The 19,994-nt window shown below is 43.5% G+C and overlaps 1 protein-coding gene across 9 annotated transcripts in view; it reads right to left on the bottom strand.

Annotated features, from left to right (window-relative positions):
* POSTN (periostin) overlaps positions 1 to 19,994 on the bottom strand; it is a 130,848-nt gene that overhangs the window by 100,522 nt on the left and 10,332 nt on the right. For all 9 annotated transcript variants that reach the window (XM_086935073.1, XM_086935070.1, XM_086935072.1 and 6 more), the window contains exon 3: positions 3,802 to 3,866. In XM_086935073.1, the coding sequence (XP_086791199.1) occupies positions 3,802 to 3,866 (65 nt within the window). The remainder of the gene's footprint in view (positions 1 to 3,801; positions 3,867 to 19,994) is intronic.

The following is a 19,994-nucleotide window of genomic DNA, read 5'->3' as shown; positions in this document are numbered from 1 at the left end:
TCCAATACTTACTATATGCCACCAAGAATGGCAACCTGAAAAATATAGGTGTTCATATTGAGGGACTCAACACTACTGTGCCAAGAAAGGCAAAGGAAACCCCTGTTTCCTCCCATAAAATTACTTGTTTGTTTCAGAAAAAAGATAGGAAGACTACATTTAAAGCAACCCCTAGTAACAGTAACAAGACTATAAGGAATCCAGCATTTGATAAAACAGAGCAACACAGAAATTCAGAAGGAAAAGAGAACCATTTGATACCAAATGTAATATGCACAGATAGGTTTAGCGTACTGGTACTAAAGGAAAGTAGTGAAGGGACAGAAATAAGCTTAGACCCAAGGGAGCATCAAATTTAGTTGGTGAAGCTAATATCGAGACCAAGGTTTGCCTATTAAGGACAGAAATTTGTGATGTTAAAGCCATGGCTTCGACGTTAACAAAGAGGTTAGAGGAAGTACTTTTAATAAGTAATCGTCTGTTCAACAATACCAATGCTTAGCCACAAAAAACAGAGAATCAAGAGATTATACTAATAAGGTGGTCCACTTGATCAAAGAAATTCCAAAATGTTACTCCCTAATCCGCTTGTATTTAGTTGGGGTTCAACATATCTCATTACCACAGGTAACCTATGATGGTATAAAAGTAATTCTAACCTGGGCAGAGTATCCTATGGGTTTAATCAATCTTGACCTATGTAGTAACCAAATTAAGGACTCTGAGATACACTTTAAGCTCAACCCCCCGTTTGAAGTGCAACCATCAATCAGAGGGAATCCAGCTAACCTGTTATATAGCTATCATGATGAAAGGGCTCACTTATTCAATGTCATGTCTCCCTTAAAGAAATAGATTGACTCAGCTCCTGCATAGATTTGGGTACTGATCCATCAAAAAATTGACAGGATGTATGGTAGATACTATTGAAACTGGGCACAAACTTCAATGAGCCCCAGATATACACACAGGGAGTCCGATTGTTGGATGCAATTCCAACTAATGAACAGGGCACTTTTGAGCCCTAAGGAAGAACCACTGGCTTGTGAGGGTTCCGAACATATGCGAGTACACTTGCAGGATCAGGCAGGCTTAAATTCTGAAATTAATGATCTAATGTGGGGTGAATTTATTGACTTGCATCATATCTCTTTTTTCCAGAAACATAGACTGTTGACTCCCCATCTTATGAAAACCAGGGTTCTTAGTAGCTATATATCACAACCTTTCTTTCTGTTGTCAGCCATTATGTACATTTAGACTTGGAAGCCTCGCCAATATCTGATGTACATTTGAAATTATTTTCAACTCTAAGAAGCTTCTTTTATGAGGCCGGTATTGTAGGCACTGCTAAGAAGATGGGAAAACTATTTGTAAGTTTTCTTCTCCAAATGCTACCTAGTGCCCCATATCGTCCTCTTTTCCTGTGTTTAAAGACAACCGTTTATTTAACAAACTTGAGACCATTAATATATAGGATGAAGTATATTTTACAAGCAGCTTGTGGTCTGTGGAAGTGAAATATGGACTCAGAAGAATGTTAGCAGTTTAACCGCTATTGTTTTATTACTATATACTATTACAATGTTGTATTTCAAAATGCATTGTCCTGTGCTTTATATTTTGGAATTCTGTTTGTGATTGTATAAATGAAATTGTACATTTTATGGGATAATCCCCCTAAATAAGCATTTTGATGTGGATGAGGAAAAAAGGTATGTTCTCATTTTATTTTATTTTATGCATTTTTAATGATTAAACCCATTCGCCTGTCTTAAGAAAATAACTAATAGCCCACATTGTCCTAATATTTCTGAGGTATCGTGAGTCTCACTGAATTCTGAACCTACTCCACAAAGGTAGTTATATTTGTATTTACTCTTTTCATCTATAAATCCTGTGTTTTTTAGTTTTCTGCAAGAACACTAATACCTCTTCATAGAGAAGAGGAATATAAAACGGTTATACAAACAAAGGTGATTTATATTTAAGAGATGTAATATTTATTAATGTGTTCCATCATTTTATATAGAAGAGGCATCTCACCAATGGCCACATTAGAGTGGGGCTTAGTTGTTGTATGTAGGTATATATATGGTATCTCTATAACGCAAACCTAGCCAAAGGCAGTGGAGCTGTAACTGTGTAGATCAGGGTTTTCCAAAGTGGATCCATGCCAGATTTTTAGCATATCCCCATTTAGATAAATGTAGTTATCTTAAAAATCTGACATGGATTCAGCCTTCCAGGACGAACTTTAGAGAACCCTTTGTAGATGATCAAAAACAGGCATAAAGTCAAGAGTAAGAGGACAGGAAGCTGGGTTGTGAATGGTTAATGTATTGTGATGTAGCGTTCTTTAAAGAGCTGAGTCTCTGACCTGTTCCTAAACTGAAGCAGTACTGGGGAAGTCCTGATGGATACAAGAATACTTTTAAGATCCTGGATGAATACATTAAAAGGGCCTATTATCATGTTTTTTTTATTTTTTACACTTTCTAGTTTGCAGTCTAATGGTGTACCTAGCTGGGAGTGTCCTGAGATGGCAAGCCTGTCTGCAAGATAAGCAGGTGTGCCTGGACTCAGACTCTGTCCCATATTAAAGGACAAGCCAGAGATGTGGTCAAGTGTGCAATAGGCTGATTTTTCCTGTGTTGCAGTGTGAATCTGTGGGAGATTGTGGCAGTGTTGGAGGGAACACTACTGGGGAGTGACAGGAAGAGAAGGTTACTGGGAAGTAACTGATGGAATGAAGTAGAAGTGGAAATAACACATAACAGGCTATAGCTTTCCTCCAGAGCTGGGTGGGTTGACTATTTATAGGGACTGGTGCCTGGCTGTAGAGTGAAATTGAGTTGCATGTGTGGGACATGGATGAGTCAAGGACAGAAACAGAGGACTGGGCAGTAATTGGAGTAGGGGACAGTGGAAATGATGAGAAATTGAAAGAGAATTGGATTGTGATGGATAATTAATTTTAACTTTATTTTACTTCATTTATAAAGAGGTCAGGTGGCCACAGGAATACTTTTGAGTTCCTGAAGTAGGTGGAGACAAAGTGGGAAAGGGGGTAGGATGCAGACGGGAACCATGGAGAGTCAGCAAGCCTTGGCATCAGAACAGAACAGTGGAGTGATGGGGCAGGAGAGAGATTCAGCCTGGATCCCAAGAAATAGAAATTCCAAGTGGTTTACACCCTTCCAACTACATACGTACATATGTTCAACATTTAAGCATATATCAACAACGGTAAAAATTGCAAAGTTTAAAGTAATATCTGTGAATTAAAAGAAATTATAGCTGTGAACTAAAGCATTATCATTCATCCAAAAGTGTTTATTTTATACTTTTAATGAAGGAGTTGACTACAACTTGAGAATTTTGCTATGTTTTTGTTTTAATTTTTGTGGCTTAGTCACGTGAAACAGAATTTAATCTATTGAACCCACATATCTCTATGTGTCATTTACATACCATAATAAGGACAGATCTTCAAACAATTTTGCTACTTCAGTCAACTGTTAAAATAATACTTTTGAAAAAGCAATTTGAAATGTATGTTAGCATCATCATTTGCACAAATAGTCTGATGATGACTGGCATTAATAGATATATAATTGTTAAGGCAGAAATCTCTATTGTCTATGAATTTGTTTATGTTTTTTCTATTCTAATTTGTCACAAATTCAAGCATTGATTTAAAGAATATCAAGTTTAATTTTCTACATAGATACATTCTAATTCATATGTACCCTTACAATTAAACATATTTATCAAAAGAAGGTTTGTGTTGTACTTTACCTGCTGGACATCCTTGAGATCCATCTAGCTTCATGTACCCAGGGCAGCATTCATATAAGACTGTGCTGTTTTAAGAAATAAAGAAAACATGGACGAATTAACAATGTATTACTGACTACTACATGGTGTTATTCCATAAAGCACCAAAAAGCAATCAACATTGAACAACTTGCAAATTTACCATATTTTGTGACTTTGCTTTTGATATAATGAAAATGTTTTTGTATTTGGAAAGCTCCCCTCATATTTTGTTCAATATTTATGGAAATGTTAACTAGTCTGGATTAAAAACAACCCCCATCTTAACCAGATATATTGCATTTGATACTTCAGTTGATCCCAAAGAAATGGCTTGTAGATCTGTTCTATTTCCCATGGGAATTACTCTGGGAAAATGCCAGCTTACCAGGATTTCCCTGTGGTTCAACAATAATATATATATATATATATGGTTTCTGAAATTAAAATACTAGAATCTTCAGTGACACCTAGAATGGCAGCCTTCACACTTTTATATGATAATTGAACAAGAAAGTATCCAGAAAGTATTCCTCATGGACATCTGATTGGCTTAAAAGATATTGGGTTTTTTCTTTTCTCTAATGGGATTTTGGTTTATGTCGTTAATAACATGATCAAGACACCCTTTGGATGGTCTTCACTGTCATCTGCCTGCCATTAATTTTGAAGTCCCTTCTATAGAATAAATCCAATGCTGTAGAAAGATCCTCAGAGACCAACTAGAGCAGGGTGTTCCACATTTTATAATGCCCTGCTAACAAGCACTGAATACTCATAGAATAATTGTCTTTTAAACTTCCCTGAATCTAATCACATGCTTACTATCTTATCATGCAACCAATGAGCTAATGCACAAAGGATTGTCTCATAAAATATGTGGAGATAATCTTGTAATGTAATCCTTTCTTTGAAGTCTGAAATTCGGTGACAGAAAGAAATACTTACATTTAGCAGCGAAAGGAAGTAAATCAGACTAACAGTCTTCCTATGCCAGTTGTAAAATGTAAATTCCCCTGCTATTAGGTTTGCATGCAAGGTTAATCTACCATGGGGCTGACTGAGAAAATCATATTAATGACAATGATGTGAACTACCTGGAGTAACAACAGCCAGGTTCAGCTCTTGCTCAACACTTTCTTTCATCTGTCTTCCTAAACTCTGTTTCAGTTTAAAGGCACAGTCAGACCAAATATTATTACACATGCTTCACCGAAGAAGTATTATCAAAGCAAATAATTGTGTTGTGGTCCACAGTCCTAAAACAATTTCTACTTATGATCATTTGTTCAAAAATTCATATGCAATTGATTTTTGTATAAGTTGAACTGTTAAATGTGATGTTTAGTCAGTTTTAATGGCGCTTCATGTCAAGATCATTGTTGCTAACAAATTTTCAAAACAACTGCTGGTGGTCAGGATCAGGATAAGATTAGGCAAACTCATGAAAAACATGTTAATAAAATCCAGAAGTACCAAACTTCAAGACAAAAGCAGACCTATTTAAATTGATCAAAGACAAAAGTAACAAAGTCTATCTGAAGTGCAACAAAGGAAACAAAGTGCAACAAATCGCTAGCACTTATGGACTGTCAAACCGCGAAAAACACATGTACTACATTTACCACACATCTCACACAGTAGTGGGCAGTGATTCAGATATTGATAATCCCACCATGAAATAGACTAAAATTGAGGATGACATATGAATGCCAAAACGCAACCAAGGATTTTTTGTGCTCTTCTAAACGAGTAGTGGTGGTGATAGCAATACAAAGGTTCCATATTACTGTTGCAGAAAAAGTAAACATCGCTTTCAAACACTCAGTCTCTTTTTCCCTCCTTGTCTTGTCTGATGCAGGTAGGAATGTATGGCAATCAAGAATCCAAACTCCAAGGAAGATATGAATGTCAAAGCACCCCTAGGAAAGCACTCAAGACCTTGATAGCATACACTGAGAATAAGGCATAAATAGTAAATATATCAAATAGTTTAGAAATATTTAAAAAAATACTGGAATATGCTAACCTAATCGTTCACACTCAGCCATGGAGCATACAAGGGCACATGGAACATCACCAAATGGCCTTAGTATAAAAAGAAACACTAATATAGCAGGCAGTCAAACTCTTGGATTTAGTTATTATGAGTTCAATTGAAAGCAAACAAGGATGGGTGGATTGCTAGAATTAATCTCAGCAAGTAGAAATTATTCTGATCCACAGTCCATAATGTATGTGGCCACCATGCCACCCCAGAGAGGAACCAGCTATATTCAAATAAGCCATGCTTCTGTACTGTGGTGTACTGGTTGGGATGGCACTCGGCAATGTCGAATACATTAAGCTAACATTGTCTGTGGCACAGGACATAACTGTGCAGCAAGATGAAACAGTCCACAAGACTGGGACGCTCTCTTAATTTCCTTCCAAAGTCATCCTCTAGTGGAGATTGAGAAAATACCTGTGCCTGGTGTACCCAACTGAAGTGGAGCTAAGTGAAAAAATGTAGGCTCAAGTTAGTTAATAACTATGCACTAGATAAGATAATTAGTATGTCTTGGTCACTGAGGGGCATCAATATTATAGGAATCATGGTCTACATTAAAGGGAAACATCCTTTACAACGAAACTTTTACCACGTAGCGCTGTTACAACGCAAGTATTACAACGAAAACCTTTACAACGCATTACACTGGGAGGCGCTCTAGGATAGGGAATAGTTTTAATTTACTATCCATCACCTTCCCTAGTGTCCACAGGGACTGGAGTTGGAATAGTAAATTAAACTATTCACTATCCAGCACCCCCAAGTGTAATGTGTTCTAAAGGTTTGCGTTGTAATACTTGCTTTGTACCAGCATGAGTGGTAAAAGCATGCGTTGTAACGTCATACATCCACATTAAAACATGGTCCATCAAGACTGTTTCTTGACTCCATGGATGCCTACTATCCAACCCACATTTTGTTATAATTAGGTGGTAGTAACTGATCATATTCTTTAATCTTTACCCTCAAACCTCCTCTTCGAAAGGTTAATGCTCACCTCGTCCATGTGAAATTCAGTAATAGAGTCGGTACATCATTTCCTATTTCCCCATGTCAGATAAAAGAACATGGACATCCATGCCCGAGGATGGATCTTCTTCTGAGATAGTTGATGAGGGATTTAAGGTGGCGCTGGGCATAAGAGAGGATTAGTGGCATAGCATGCTTGAGATCCGAACTTGTAATGGGAAAGTAGGACTTCTGCTCAGAATAGTTTCAGGGTCAGACAGAGAATGGGGTAGGGTGAGCCCCCACCAGCACTGCTGTCGAAGTGTGAGATCTGAGGGCTAGAGGGACTGAAACTCAGTTATGAGGTAGGCGTCAATGAGGATTCTGTCACAGTAGATGACAAGGCTTCGAATATGGCAACAGTGAGCTGACATCAAGGATGAAAACCCACATGGTCAGGTGCTCCATGGCACAACAAATCATTAATGCAGATAGGTGATAGCAGGGCAACAGAGGCAGCTTTGAGGGAGGTTTACAATAATAAACAATAGAGAAAAAAATCAACGCGATTCACAAGCATGGATGATATTACTGAGATTGTCAGTGCAAAGGAAAAGTCAGGGGTAACGGGAAAACGTGTGTTGCAGAGTCAACAGGCGTCATCATGGGCAAACTCTTCCTATAAAAACAGATTATGGCAGTGCACGTAGGGTTCTGTTAATCTGTGATGTATCCATCTGTGTCTGAACTGGTGACCACATGATGGCAATGTGCAGACTTTTGGGTACCCTTCAGCATCTACCGTGCAGACCAGATTGTTTGCAAGTACCAGCTAAGTCATGTATACCGGAGTGTCTATTGCTGGTGGCGAGGGCATTAGCCACTGTTTCATTGCCATTGACACTTCTCCCACCACATTAGAGGCTGCTGGGTGCTCTTTTCCTCAAATATCCAATGAGTATGTGTATGAGACAGACCTGGAAGTGTAGAAGACTGGCGTCTCTTCGGAGGTAGACTGAACAACTGCAGTCCATGAAAACTGGAATCATGTGAGATTTTCAACAATAGCAAGTGTAAGGAAAGAGGTGAAAACATGGGTGTGTCCAGGAGAGGAGGAAAAGGATGGTCAGGTAAATGCTTAAATACAAACACAAAGCTGCATGTGTTTCGTTATTCACACGTTTTCCATGCCACCTGCTCGATGGAAAGACAAATTCACTATCAAAACATCTCCAGGTTTGGAATGTATCATGCATTTATGTAATGGAAATGTAGGAGAAGGGGTTTCTTAGAATCCAAAAAGTGGTGAAGAAACAATTTCAAGCGTTGATGCGCATGTGAGCAATACTTTCTAATGCGTAGTATACACTGAGTATGCAAGATTGGGTTTAGAGAATTAGGAATATACAAGAAATGTTGATATTCACACATATTAATCTGTGTACTCAGGGAGATATTCGTAAATCCCCTAAAGGCTGCAAACGTAAGCAATGCACAAAAGTAGCCAGAAGATATACATTTCAACGGACGAATTCACTGTAAAGGCAATGGGACACAGGATTCCAAAGGAACCTCTATTTGCAGAGAAGAATCAGTAATTATGCCAATCAACTATGAGGTTTCTCTGTGACTACCTGCGAGTCCTTCTCATGTCATGCCTGCTTGTGCACTGATACTCAAGATCAGCATCGTCTGTGGGTTCAAATGTACGCAGAAGATGCACGGATCCTCAGACAGCCGGAAGACAACACCAGCAACAATCAATACCTGAACATTTTTCAAAATTGATTCCTGGTGATTTATAGCTCGGAAAGCACACAGGTGATTTTGTTGATCTGGTCTTGTTAACAATAGATATGAGCGAAATTTAAAATATGGCGGCGAAATTACCATGATTTCGGGAATTTTGTGTTAAACTTGTTAGGTAAAATGAATGAAATTGTGCCATTGTTTACTTTAACCCCTCCCATGCTCGTGACGGAACCGTTCCATCACGAGCCTCAGGTGGGCTGTGCTGGTGACGGAACGGTTCCGTCACGGCCCGCTCGCCGCACCTGCGCGGCGCGAATGCCGCGCCTGCGCTGGGCGACCTAAAGAGCGGGCGGGGCCGTGACGGAACCGTTCCGTCACAAGCACAGCTCACCCGAGGCTCGTGAAGGAGTGGTTCCGTCACGAGCACGGGAGCGCCGCGCGGCCCCGCCTCCCCCTTAGCACTGCGGCAGAATAGCCGCCGCAGCAAAGGGGTTAATATGCCCCATTCGGGGCCAAAATACTACAGTGAATGTGGCATGTGCAGTAAAACTCTACAAAGAACTCTCAAGAACATCATGACGGGAGCAGTTGTTGCTCGCTGTGCTTCTGATGCTTGCACTACATTGTAGCATGAAATGCTTTCCCGCATCAAAAATGGACACGAGGACATTTTTCACTTTAAAATGTAGTGCTAAATGACAGATTTGCGTTTCACGTAATATTGCACAACTTTGACAAAAGGTTGCATAGTTATATAGAGCAATTTTTGTGAATTTCTCACACCCCCAGAAACAGCCTGACTTCAGTTAAAAGAGCAATACATCTGGGTATTTTGAGTCAGCTCTCGCCCTACTGTGAAAAGAAACTGGGTTATAACAGTGGAGACCACCAACTACACAAACTTTGGAAAGTCCTCTGATGGGCGTCAGTGAGGAGCAGACAGGCTTAGAAGATGCACATAACGTGGGATACTCTTGCATCCATGGTGTGGTGTGTCTTCCACATGCCCTCTTCTGTTGTTTGGGATGATGGCAGGATGGCCTTCTGGAGGATGCCTAGATAGGCGGCTGAGCCTCCAGGAGATTGCACCTGGGACCTCATACATGCTATGCATGCGCTCTTCCACGGTGCGCTGGTCATGGCTGGTCTGCATGCGGCCTTGCCATGTGGGTTGCTTGCTTTCTTTGAGGTGCTGTTGGATCCCGTCGTCCTCAGGTCTCTCTCAGTGCTGGTGGATTCCTGTTTGGGCTTCTCTTTGCAGACTCCTGTTCCTGCTTACTACTAGCCTTCTATGCTTTGCTGGTTCCGTGAGGCGTGGGCCCGAGTGCTGTCTAGGTCTGGGGCCCTTGTTGTCTCCGGCCTGGTTCTCTGCCTCCGCTGCCGCCTGCTCCCGGGGTCCTCGCTGGACTTCGGCGCCATGGGCAGCCTGGGGATTCGGCTCCCCTGCCTTGTTTGTGAGTTCTCTGTCCTGTCTTGGGCCGTGGTTTCCCCTGTGTCGCTGCCTTTTTTGCGGGTTCCGCCTGGGGTGGGTCCTTCGGGGGTCTTCCTACGTGTGTGTTCCCAGGTCTTCTGGCTTTTCGCTTGCTCGGCGCTTGTTGCTGTTTGGCATCTGGGTTGAGGGTCGGTCTCTGTGGGACTGCTGTTGGCCTGTCCTCTTGGTGCATGCTGCCTAGCGAATTCTTGCTTGCTGTGCTCTCCTGCTGTGCTGGCTGGCGGCCTTAGCTTCTGTTCCTCCTGCTGCCCTCTCTGAGGTTCGGCCGGGTCGGCCCTGGTTTGTCCCTGGTGTGGTGTCGTCTTGCTGGGCCATGGCTCTCTTTGGTGCGGTCTCTCCCGGGGATTGTTGGATTCTTTTTGTGGCCTCTTTGCTCTGTCCTCTGGGCCTCCGGCCATCCTGCCCTGCGGCTTCTGTTCTCCCTATTCGGTCCTGGTTGGTGCTTGGTTGGGAGTTGGCCTGGGTTTGCCTGATGCTGTGGCCTGCTCTGGTCATCACTGGCTGCTTGTCGAGGGTTTTTGCCTTTTTTTCAGGTCCTAGTGCCTTGCTATTCCTGGCCTTCCTTCGGCTGCCTGCTGTCCTTCCACCCGTTGGTTCTTGCCTTTCTGTGGGTTCGGGTCTGGTGCATGCCTGTCTGGGTGGCTGCCTGTAGTTTTCACTGTTGGGCGCTTCTTGCTTCCTTCCGGGTGCTTTTGCTTGGCCCGTGCTCGGGGTGTCTGGTTTCTTCTTGCCCTTCCGCAGGTTCGCTGGGTCCTCCCCCTTGTTTTTGGTGGGTTGGAGAGGGGCTGTTGTGCCCTCCCTCTGTCCTGGTGGGCCCTTGGCCTTGTTGGGCTGTTGGTTTCGGGCGGTGCTGTTTGTGCCGCTGGTGGCGTCTGGCTGGAGTTGGTTGGGTTAGCTTCTCGCCTGCTGCCGAGTTGTGTTGCCTGCTGGGGTTTGGTTTCCGGTTGTGGTTTCCTTCTCCCCTCTTATCTTTCTATGGTGGCTTGGTGCGCTTTGGGCTTTGCATCTTGCCTGCCGCTCGCTCTGCCTCCTGTGGTGGCTAGGTGTTGTTGGTCTTCCTTGGCATCTGTCTTGGGTGGCCCCTTGTTCCTCGGTGCTTGGCTCCTGTGCACCGCCCAGTCTGCTGTGCCCTTTCCCTGCTTTGTGGGTGTTGGGTGTCGGTCGCCCCTGGTGTGTGGGCTGATTTGTTGCTTCCCGCTTCTCTCTTTCCACCTTGGGGTTGTGGTCAGCTTTTCCTCGGGTCTGGGGCTCTTTCCTTTTCCCTTTTGGCGCATGTCATTAGACCTGTGCTGTTTTCTTGCTCCCCTGAGGGCTGCTTTCGGTCTGTGGCCCTTGCTGTATTGTTGGTTCTGGGGTGTTCGTTCTCCCCTTGTTTGAGTCTGTTCCCGAGCCTCTGGTGGGTAGTGCACCTCTGGCTCTTCGGGCTCCTCTCCTTTGGTTTCTGGTGCCTGGGTTGTTGCGGTGTGCTTTGGGGCCTGGGCTCTGCCTCTGTTGGGTTTGCCCTTGCGGTCCCTGTGTTTGGCCTCCCGGTTGCTTGTGCGTGTGGGTCGCTGGTGCTCCTCTCGACTTGGATGTGTCAGGCTGCTGTGGGACCCTTGGTTGCTTTTGGGTCCTTTTTTGGTCCATGCTTGGGTCCTTTACTGGCCGCTCATTCTCTTGGGCTTTTGGCAATTTTTCAGCCTCTTGGTGCCTGGTGGTTCTGGATCTTGTGTTTTCGGTCCTGGAGTGGTCTTCTGTCCTTTCCTGTGCCGGTCCTTTGTGGCTGGCTGTTGTGCTGGGGCCATTGTGTGGGCTGCTGGGCTCCCTACCTGTCTTCCTGCTGCTTCTCCTCTCTGGGTGGCCTGGCTGTGGTTGGCTGCTGTGTCTTTCCCTGTGCCCCTTCTTGGTTGGGGGATTTTTTGCCTCTCCTCCGGGTCCTGGTGGCACTGTGTTGGGAGCCTCCTAGCTGGCTGGCCTACTGGTTTCTCTGGCTGGCTCCTTGGGCATTTGTTGGTCACCTACAGAGTTGGGGTGTTGGCCTCCTTGTTGGTCCTTCCTGATTTACCCTTCTGCAGCTCCTGTTGGGATTCACCTTCGAAGGTAACTTGGTGTCCTCCTTTCTCCTCTTGAAGAGGGTTCGGCTATTGGTTGGTGGAAGTTCCTCCTTCCCGGTTCTGGGGTTTTGTTTCCCTGGTTGCATGTTTGGCCCCTGTTGTTGTTTTTCTTGGTTGTGCCCTGGTTTTGTCTGAGTCTGCTTAGGTTTGCACTTCTGTGCTCTCCCTGGCCTCCGTTGGGCGGATTGCTGGGTTTCATGTCTTGGTGTCCCCTGCTTTGGGGGGGTGCCTCGGGCCTAGCTGCTTGGCTGGTTCCTGTGCCCCAGATTCTGCTCCCGGTGTGGTGGCCTTTTTGCTCCTGCGGCTCTTCGTTGTCTCGGCTGGGGTTGGCCGCTGGAAGTTCCTGACCTGGGGCCTGGACCTTCTGTGTGTTTCCATGCCTCCAGGTTCCCTGTTGCTGCTGTTGTCGGCTGGGGGGAGGGGGGCTTGCTTGGGTTCCCTGCCCCCTTTTTCTCCTGGCTGATCCTCTGGGTCGGTGCCTGTTTTCTTGTCCGGTTCTGCCCTCTTTGGTCTTTGCGGCTCTGCTGGTGGCTTGGGGTTGGTCCTGTGGTTGGTCATATCTTTCCTTGGTCTCTTGCTCTGACGTGCCTCTTTGGTTAAGTCTTCCTTCTCCCTGCTTTCTTTTTGGTGTGTTCCTTTGTGGTTCCCGTGTCTGTGGGTTACCTTCTTCCCTGTTTTGGGGGGGGAGTCCGCTCTCTGTCTTGCCTCTGCTGCGTTCCTTCTTAGACCTTCGGCCCTGCCGCCCTGTGCGGCCTGTTCTCCATTGCTCTTGGCCATTGGCCTGGTTTGGCCTGTTTGGTCCCTGGATGTATTGCTGTTTGGTGGTGCCTGTGGCCGTGAGCTTCAACCTTGGTGGTTTCTCCCCGGTTGGTTGCCCTTCCTGGCTCGGTTGCTCCATCGGGCGCTTCTGCTTCTCCTGGTCTCCCTTAGGTGGATCGGGGTGGTGAGGCTTTGTTTTGGCCCCTCTGGCGGTTATCTTGGGGCATGGCTATGTGTGTTTGGGGCCTCCTTCTGGCTTGCCTGGGGGTTCTTGTTCTTTTTCGCTCGTCGTCCCCTGCTGGTTTTGGGGTCTCAGCTCTGTCCGCTTTGTTTGGGGCTTGGTTGGTTGTGTGCTCCTGCCTGCATGTTTCTCCTTTCTTGTGGGCTTTTTTTGCTCCTGTTGGGTGCCGGTTTTTGGTCTGGTGCCCCTGGCATTGGTGGGAGTGCAGAAAGGCCGGGTTGTCTGCTTTGGTATTCTACACTTTGTTAGGGAATGGGATGAGGACAGGAGGGACCTGGGGGTAATGTCCTATTACTTACTGGTAATCTTTATTAGTTCTTATGCCCCTCCCTCCCTGGCGGCCGGCTTTCCGGTTGTTGGCTTGGTATTTTCAGGCTGCATGCTGGGCTGGTCCTGATTATGTACTCCCCGTGGGAGGGAGTGGGTTGGGTATTCTAGCATGCTCCTGTTTTTTTTTTCTGTAGCGAAGATGGTCATCTCCACTTTGTTAAGTAATGAGACGAGGACAACGGGACCAGGAGTGATGAAGATTACCGGTACGTAATAGGACATTACTGAACACACCTTCATAGTTTGGAAACTGATCTTCAAGGTAAACGTACATGGAGGTATATCCTACAGGGTTTTGAGCCGACAACTAGAGATTGCCTTCAATTGACCTTTGAGATCTGAACCAATCCACTGCTACTTCAGGAAAGATGTGAAATGTGTAGTCTCAAGGGAAGCATTGGGAAGCAAAAGCAACAGCACCATTCCCATCCTTTTCCTTAGTGAGGGGCATTGTGCCACTTTGGGATTAATGGTATTAGCTCTTGGTCAGTTGATTGAGCTCAAGGTTTAAATTTCCAAAACAATATCACACCAAAGGTGCCACAAGGGGGCATATGTGCTAAAAAGGAACATGAATACAAATATTTAAACATTTATAAATGACGAACTAAATAAACACATTACACATAATTTATATTGCTTTTTAGTACTTAACTTTGTTTCATGAGAAGATAGACAAAAAGCTAGGAATTGCACATTTTCCACACTATTTTGAAAATTTTAGAATCTTGAAACCGATGTTGGGTTACTTACAGTACTTACCTAGAAGTTAGAAAACTTTCGTGGGACAGATTCCGATAATCTTTTGTTGCTTTACATGTGCTACTTACAAATTATTCCTGTTGGTCGTGTATTTTGGCTAATGATGTTTAAACGACACTGTCCAGTTATTTGATTTGTTCAATTTGATTTGAAGTGTGACCATTACCTAAATCATGATTTGTATGTCTCTTTTTTAAGACAGTGCATGCTGTCTAGTTGCAAAAGACCAATTGTAGGCTTTCAAAGTTCTTACAGTAGGCCTATAGCTCACCCAGTGCTTACCATTGTTTGGCTTTATGTCACTCTCATTTGCTTGCTTCCTATTCAGTGGCTTGGCTTCCCCTTTTTGTGTTTGTCCCTCCCTGGATCGTAGCCTATACACCTTCCTTTTGAGCGACAGATACTTATTTATTTGCTACTCATTCTTATGGAATAACTTTTTTTTGGGTTGTGCACCCTACAAGTTGCAGGTTTTCCAGTTCTCTCCAATGTGTGTTTCTGCCCCACCAAATGACTCTCCCCCTTGTATGCTGTTTTTCCCACCTTACTCCCCAGCTTAATTTTTATTTTATACTCCTGCGCAAAACTTTCTCCTCCGACTCCTCCGTTGAACTCTCACAGGCCTTTTTTAAAATATCTATTTAAATTTTCAGGAGAGGGCCCGACAGCAAATTTCCGCCGACACCTCCACATTAAAAAAATTGCTTTCTTAGTAGTTATGTTTTATATGTAATTAATGATTCAACTCAGATCTCTAAAAAAATTATTTATATCTGTGTCATTTCATAGGAGTATGAAAGCGTGGTGAGGCATGCTGGCACTAGCGTCATAGCACACACATTTGTTACTCAAATGTATGCTTAAGAAATTAATCATCATTGAACCTTTTTTTAATTGTATCCAATGTTGCACTGCATCAGCAGTAAATGCTTTTTGTCCATGCTGCACAGCATCTGTAACTAGTGTTGGCAACGCCAATAGGTCTAAAAGGCAACACCTATTTTCTTTGTCAATGCGTGCTGATAGAATGAATAGAAAGTTTTCTTTTTCCATCTTCTTACATTGTCCTTTGAATTGTTAGCACTGTTATTTAAATGAAACTCTAAATAGAAGCTTAATCTTTGGCAGACCACAAAAAAATGGTTTTGCTTTAGGACAACTTGAACATGGATGAATTAATGTTGATGCTGCAGATTCAGAGCAAGGCATAACAATTTCCTTGCCAAGAACTACAACCTTTAATATGCATGGGTTATCATGTTCTGTGCAGCGTGCTGTGTACTTCCTAAGGACTTCTCCCTGGGGAGTTTAGATTTCTGCAACTGTAATGGCAACAAATCAAAGCACAACCAAACTATGCGTTGCTAGGAAGAATAAAACCATAAAGGAAAGAAGAAACCTCTCGAGAGGCTTGCCTATACTACTGAAACTAATTAAAAATCGCTATTATGAATATTTGATGTATGTTTAGTAATTTCCATTGCACAGTTAACTACAGTGATTTTACATTCATAGGGCCTTATTTATGAGGCTGTGCTTCACTTTTACGCGCCGGTGCGTCACATTTTGGACGCACCAGCGGAAAAATGTGCTTTGTTGCACCATATTTACAAAGTGACGCATCTGGGTAGGTGCGTCACTTTGTAAACCCCTGCGCAACATTATACCTGCGCCAGGTATAATGTAAGCAGGGGGCGTTCTGGCGCAAGAAAGTGTCATAGAAGTGACGCAGTGAAATCTATAAGATTTCACTCCTCCACTTCTAGGATGCAAATGCGTCAATATCTTATGCCTACCTCACAGCAGGCGTAAGACTGACACAGGCCCTTTCACATGGGGAATGCAATTTCGTGACACACTCCAGCAATGCGTCACTTTTGCGCCATACAGATACGTCAGAAATACTGATGTATCTGTAACTCCTTGCGACATGATGCGTCATACAGTAAATATGACGCATCAATCATGGTGCAAGGAGGGCGCACTGAGAAGTGAAGCATCGCTACTTTCACGCAACGATGCGTCACTTATCATAAATGAGGCCCTTGGAGTTTAATTTAAGGAAGAATGCTCCTTAAAAGAATGACTTGTCGAAATTTGCCATTTATGGAAGCAAATGAGAAAATGTGCATTAACCTTATAAAAGGTTCATCCAAAACACAGGATACGTTTCCAATGGAAATTCAGCCTGTCTCCTCTCAGCCACTTAAGTTGCACTAGTCACACTTGCTAGTGTGATTCTAACAAATTGACACCAGACACTGTGGAGATGGGGTGCATCCCAGCCCAGATTAGGACCCAGAAAAGAATCTGATCCATTTTTGAGCTGTGTATACAGCCACGTTTCTGACTAGTCAATGACTTACTCAGCCACATAGTGTCTGATTATGATGTTTGGGGTCCTCTTCCAGCACCACCACCGCTGCACCTGCAGGATGACCACCAAGCCCCTGGTGCGCCCACCCACTGAATTCTTGGTTGAATCCAGGGCCGTGAGTGCTACGGCGGTCTCACTGCGGCAGCTGTTTTGGCTCATAGGAGAGCTTGAACAGCAGGTTGCCGCAGTGAAGGCACCTGCAGCACATTCCTGCACGGTGTGGCATGCACCATGTCTTGCATACCACACTGTATAGGAACGGGGATGCAATTCCAGGGTGGCACAACATGTGCCCCCACGCATGCACCCCCTTAGTTGAATCTCGGCCACACTTTTCAGGGCGGGCTCACCGCCATGAAATGGGTGATGGAAAGGCAGCTCAGAATATGCTTAGCAGTGCAGTAGCGGCACCACCAGCATATTCCTGCCCCTTTCCACTGATCACCGCCACTAAATCCTGGATCCTGACAAAGGCGGCGGTCCTATGGCGGTTCGACTGCCAAACTCGAAATACTGTGGTAGACTTGCAGTGGTTAGACCGCCACCGTGAGTACAGCGGTCCTAAGATCTGACATACTCCTAATGAGGCCCATTGACTAGACCACTAAAGGAGAGACCAGGAATGTTTTCTTATAACCATTCTATCCGGGGAGGAGTGAAGAGATAGAGAGACATACCTTGAACCGAGGAGGAAAGCACACTAAGCACAACTCAAAATGAATACATGAGCATGGAAGAGCACCTGAGAATGCCCAGTAGAAAACAAGGGGGTCTGTTTAATAAGATTTAATCCTGTGTTTGCATCACAAAAGTGAGGCAAAGGGAGGCTAAATCTTTCTTCACCTATTTACTTTCCAGCGTAAAACCTGTTTTACACTGGAAAATAACTTGAAAGTAATGCAAAACAATGCATAGCACTGCTTTGCATTAGTTAGCATTCCCATGCAATCACCTAAGGTTTCTGAAGCTAAGTTGGATTTACTTAAAAAAGTAGACAAGCTCTAGAGTCAGAAAATAGTGTCCATTTCATATTGGCACTATGAAGGAGAAATGCTTTTAATTCTCCTTTCTTTTCTGACTTTGCATGTGTGCTGCACTGTACAGCACACATACAAAGTGGGAACAGGTCTGAAGCTAGTCGAAGCATAGTATTTTGCAGTGGAAAGGAATCCTTCCAGCACGAAACCTATGCTAGACTCACAGAGACACCCTTGCATTATGGTGCAAAGATGTGTCAGTGATGCATGGGCATGCATTTCTGTGCTGACTAGGGGGAGAGGGGAGGAGAGTGTCAATATTCTGTAAATATGGCACTCTCCTGCTCTCTCCTTCTCACGCAGCGCAGTGCAGCATTTGAGGCTGCTGCATTGCACTGCATGAGAAATTAAGAAATATGGCCCAGGGTTTCTTTTGACATGATGTTGGCAATGTCCAGTAAAATATAGACTTAACTAAACCCCAGAGAAACAAAAGGAAAAGTGTGATTAAGAACAGAAGGGTATTTTTGCAAATAAAATATGTCATAATATCTGTTTACAATTAGCTTCCTTCCCAACCCCACAGAACTCCAAAATGCCCTGTTTGCCTAAAAGAGATGGAGGCAGAGCCTTGCTGCCAATAGTGCAAAAGATGCAGTGGCACCAAGGACCAGGGGGTAGAGGCCTCTTCATGCTAATTATGGATGTCTTTTGCACCCAACAAGGATGTGTGGATAGGAGGATCCAATTTGCTTCCTTACATTAGGATCCATGCTTCCCTTCCTACCCTATTGAATAGAGTCTGAGGCCAAGGAGAGCTCCCATGTTACATAATTACATTTTAAACGTCGTTTTGTTGTCTTAACTAGTGTAATGCTGTTCTGGATTAAAATGGTTGCTGTATGTGCTGCATAAATGTAAAATGCTCCTTGCCCAATGTTCCTATGTATTATGGGATATATTATCAAGAACGGCGTTAAAATTATCGCCGCTTTAGCCTCAGGAAACTGACGCTAAAGCGGCGATAATGGGCTTGATAATATGCCCTCAAGAATTCCAATAGAAGCCCATGTTCACACCAGAACATGGGCTTCTATGGAAATTCTCAAGGGCATATTATCAATCCCATTGTCGCCGCTGTAGCGTCAGTTTCCTGGCGCTAAAGCGGCGATAATTTTAACGCTGTTTCTTGATAACATGCCCCCAGGTTTCTATAAACCCGCTCTTATTAAGTTTTTAAGACCCTTATTTTTAAAATATCAGACTCATTCAAGGTTGGATGCAATGGGGCTATTATGTGAAATGTGTCATATCGATGTCACAGTAGGAATCGCACATTATATGCTTGTTGTTAAGCATAATTTTATAAATGGTTTTTAATAGGTGTGGCCCATTTGTAAGTTTTTCTTGCTCTTAAGATGTGATTATTATTTACTTGTTTTATAGTTTATGATGTTTTATGAACAATTGTCCCAATAAACATATTTTTTACCTATATGGATTCAATGGACATACATCATATAGGTCTAGCATAGTGTAGAATACAGTGGTCTGTGCACCTTTCCAGATACCCTGCCTCAAACTAGATTACTGGTGTTATTTAGAAAATCTCCAATTGAGCACATTGTCCGGCAATTTAGGGGTGTACCTTATATACAGGTAACATCTTTGCTCCATATTATTCTGTGTTCTACCATCTTGCAAATTAATACTTTATGCATCGTACTAATTTCTGGTATTTGTCCTGATTATATGGACGATAAAAATGTAGACTGTTTTCCAATTAGAATGGCTTTAGCCAGTCAAATCTCTCACTCTAACAAAGATTATAGATTTTCAATCAAGAGCAGAGGAACCAGTGGGATCATTGAATAGTAGTTCTTCAGTCTATGGGCCATATTATCAAGAACAGCGATAACATTATCGCCGCTTTAGCGGCAGGAAACTGCTGGTAAAGCGGCGATAAGGGGCTAGAGAATTCCAATAGAAGCCCAGGTTTGTGGTCCTTCACACCAGAACCTGGACTTCTATTGGAATTCTCTAGGGCATATTATCAAGCCCCTTATCGCCACTTTAGCTGCAGTTTCCTGCCGCTAAAGTAGCGATAATGTGATCGCTGTTCTTGATAATATGGCCCAATGTACCAATCCACTTTAATATCACATCTTTGAAAGAGCATTTGTTTCAAATTGACTACCTCAGTAAGGTAACATTGTCAACAGAGAATTTACATTTTAAGATTCATTCTTTAAGCAGTGTCTGGGTCCATTTAAATCTGTTAATCAGAATAGTGATTGGATTAGCATAGTGTAAAATGAAAGATGTATAAGACAAGGCTGTAAGCTCCTTGTGTTTTCTTTGTTCATTCACCCTAAGTTGGCAATGTATGCCCAG

This window comes from Lissotriton vulgaris, chromosome 8, assembly GCF_964263255.1.
Source record: "Lissotriton vulgaris chromosome 8, aLisVul1.2, whole genome shotgun sequence".
NCBI classification, from domain to species: domain Eukaryota; kingdom Metazoa; phylum Chordata; class Amphibia; order Caudata; family Salamandridae; genus Lissotriton; species Lissotriton vulgaris.
The sequence above is the reverse complement of the archived record's forward strand: the minus strand, read 5'-3'. Positions and strand labels throughout refer to the sequence as shown.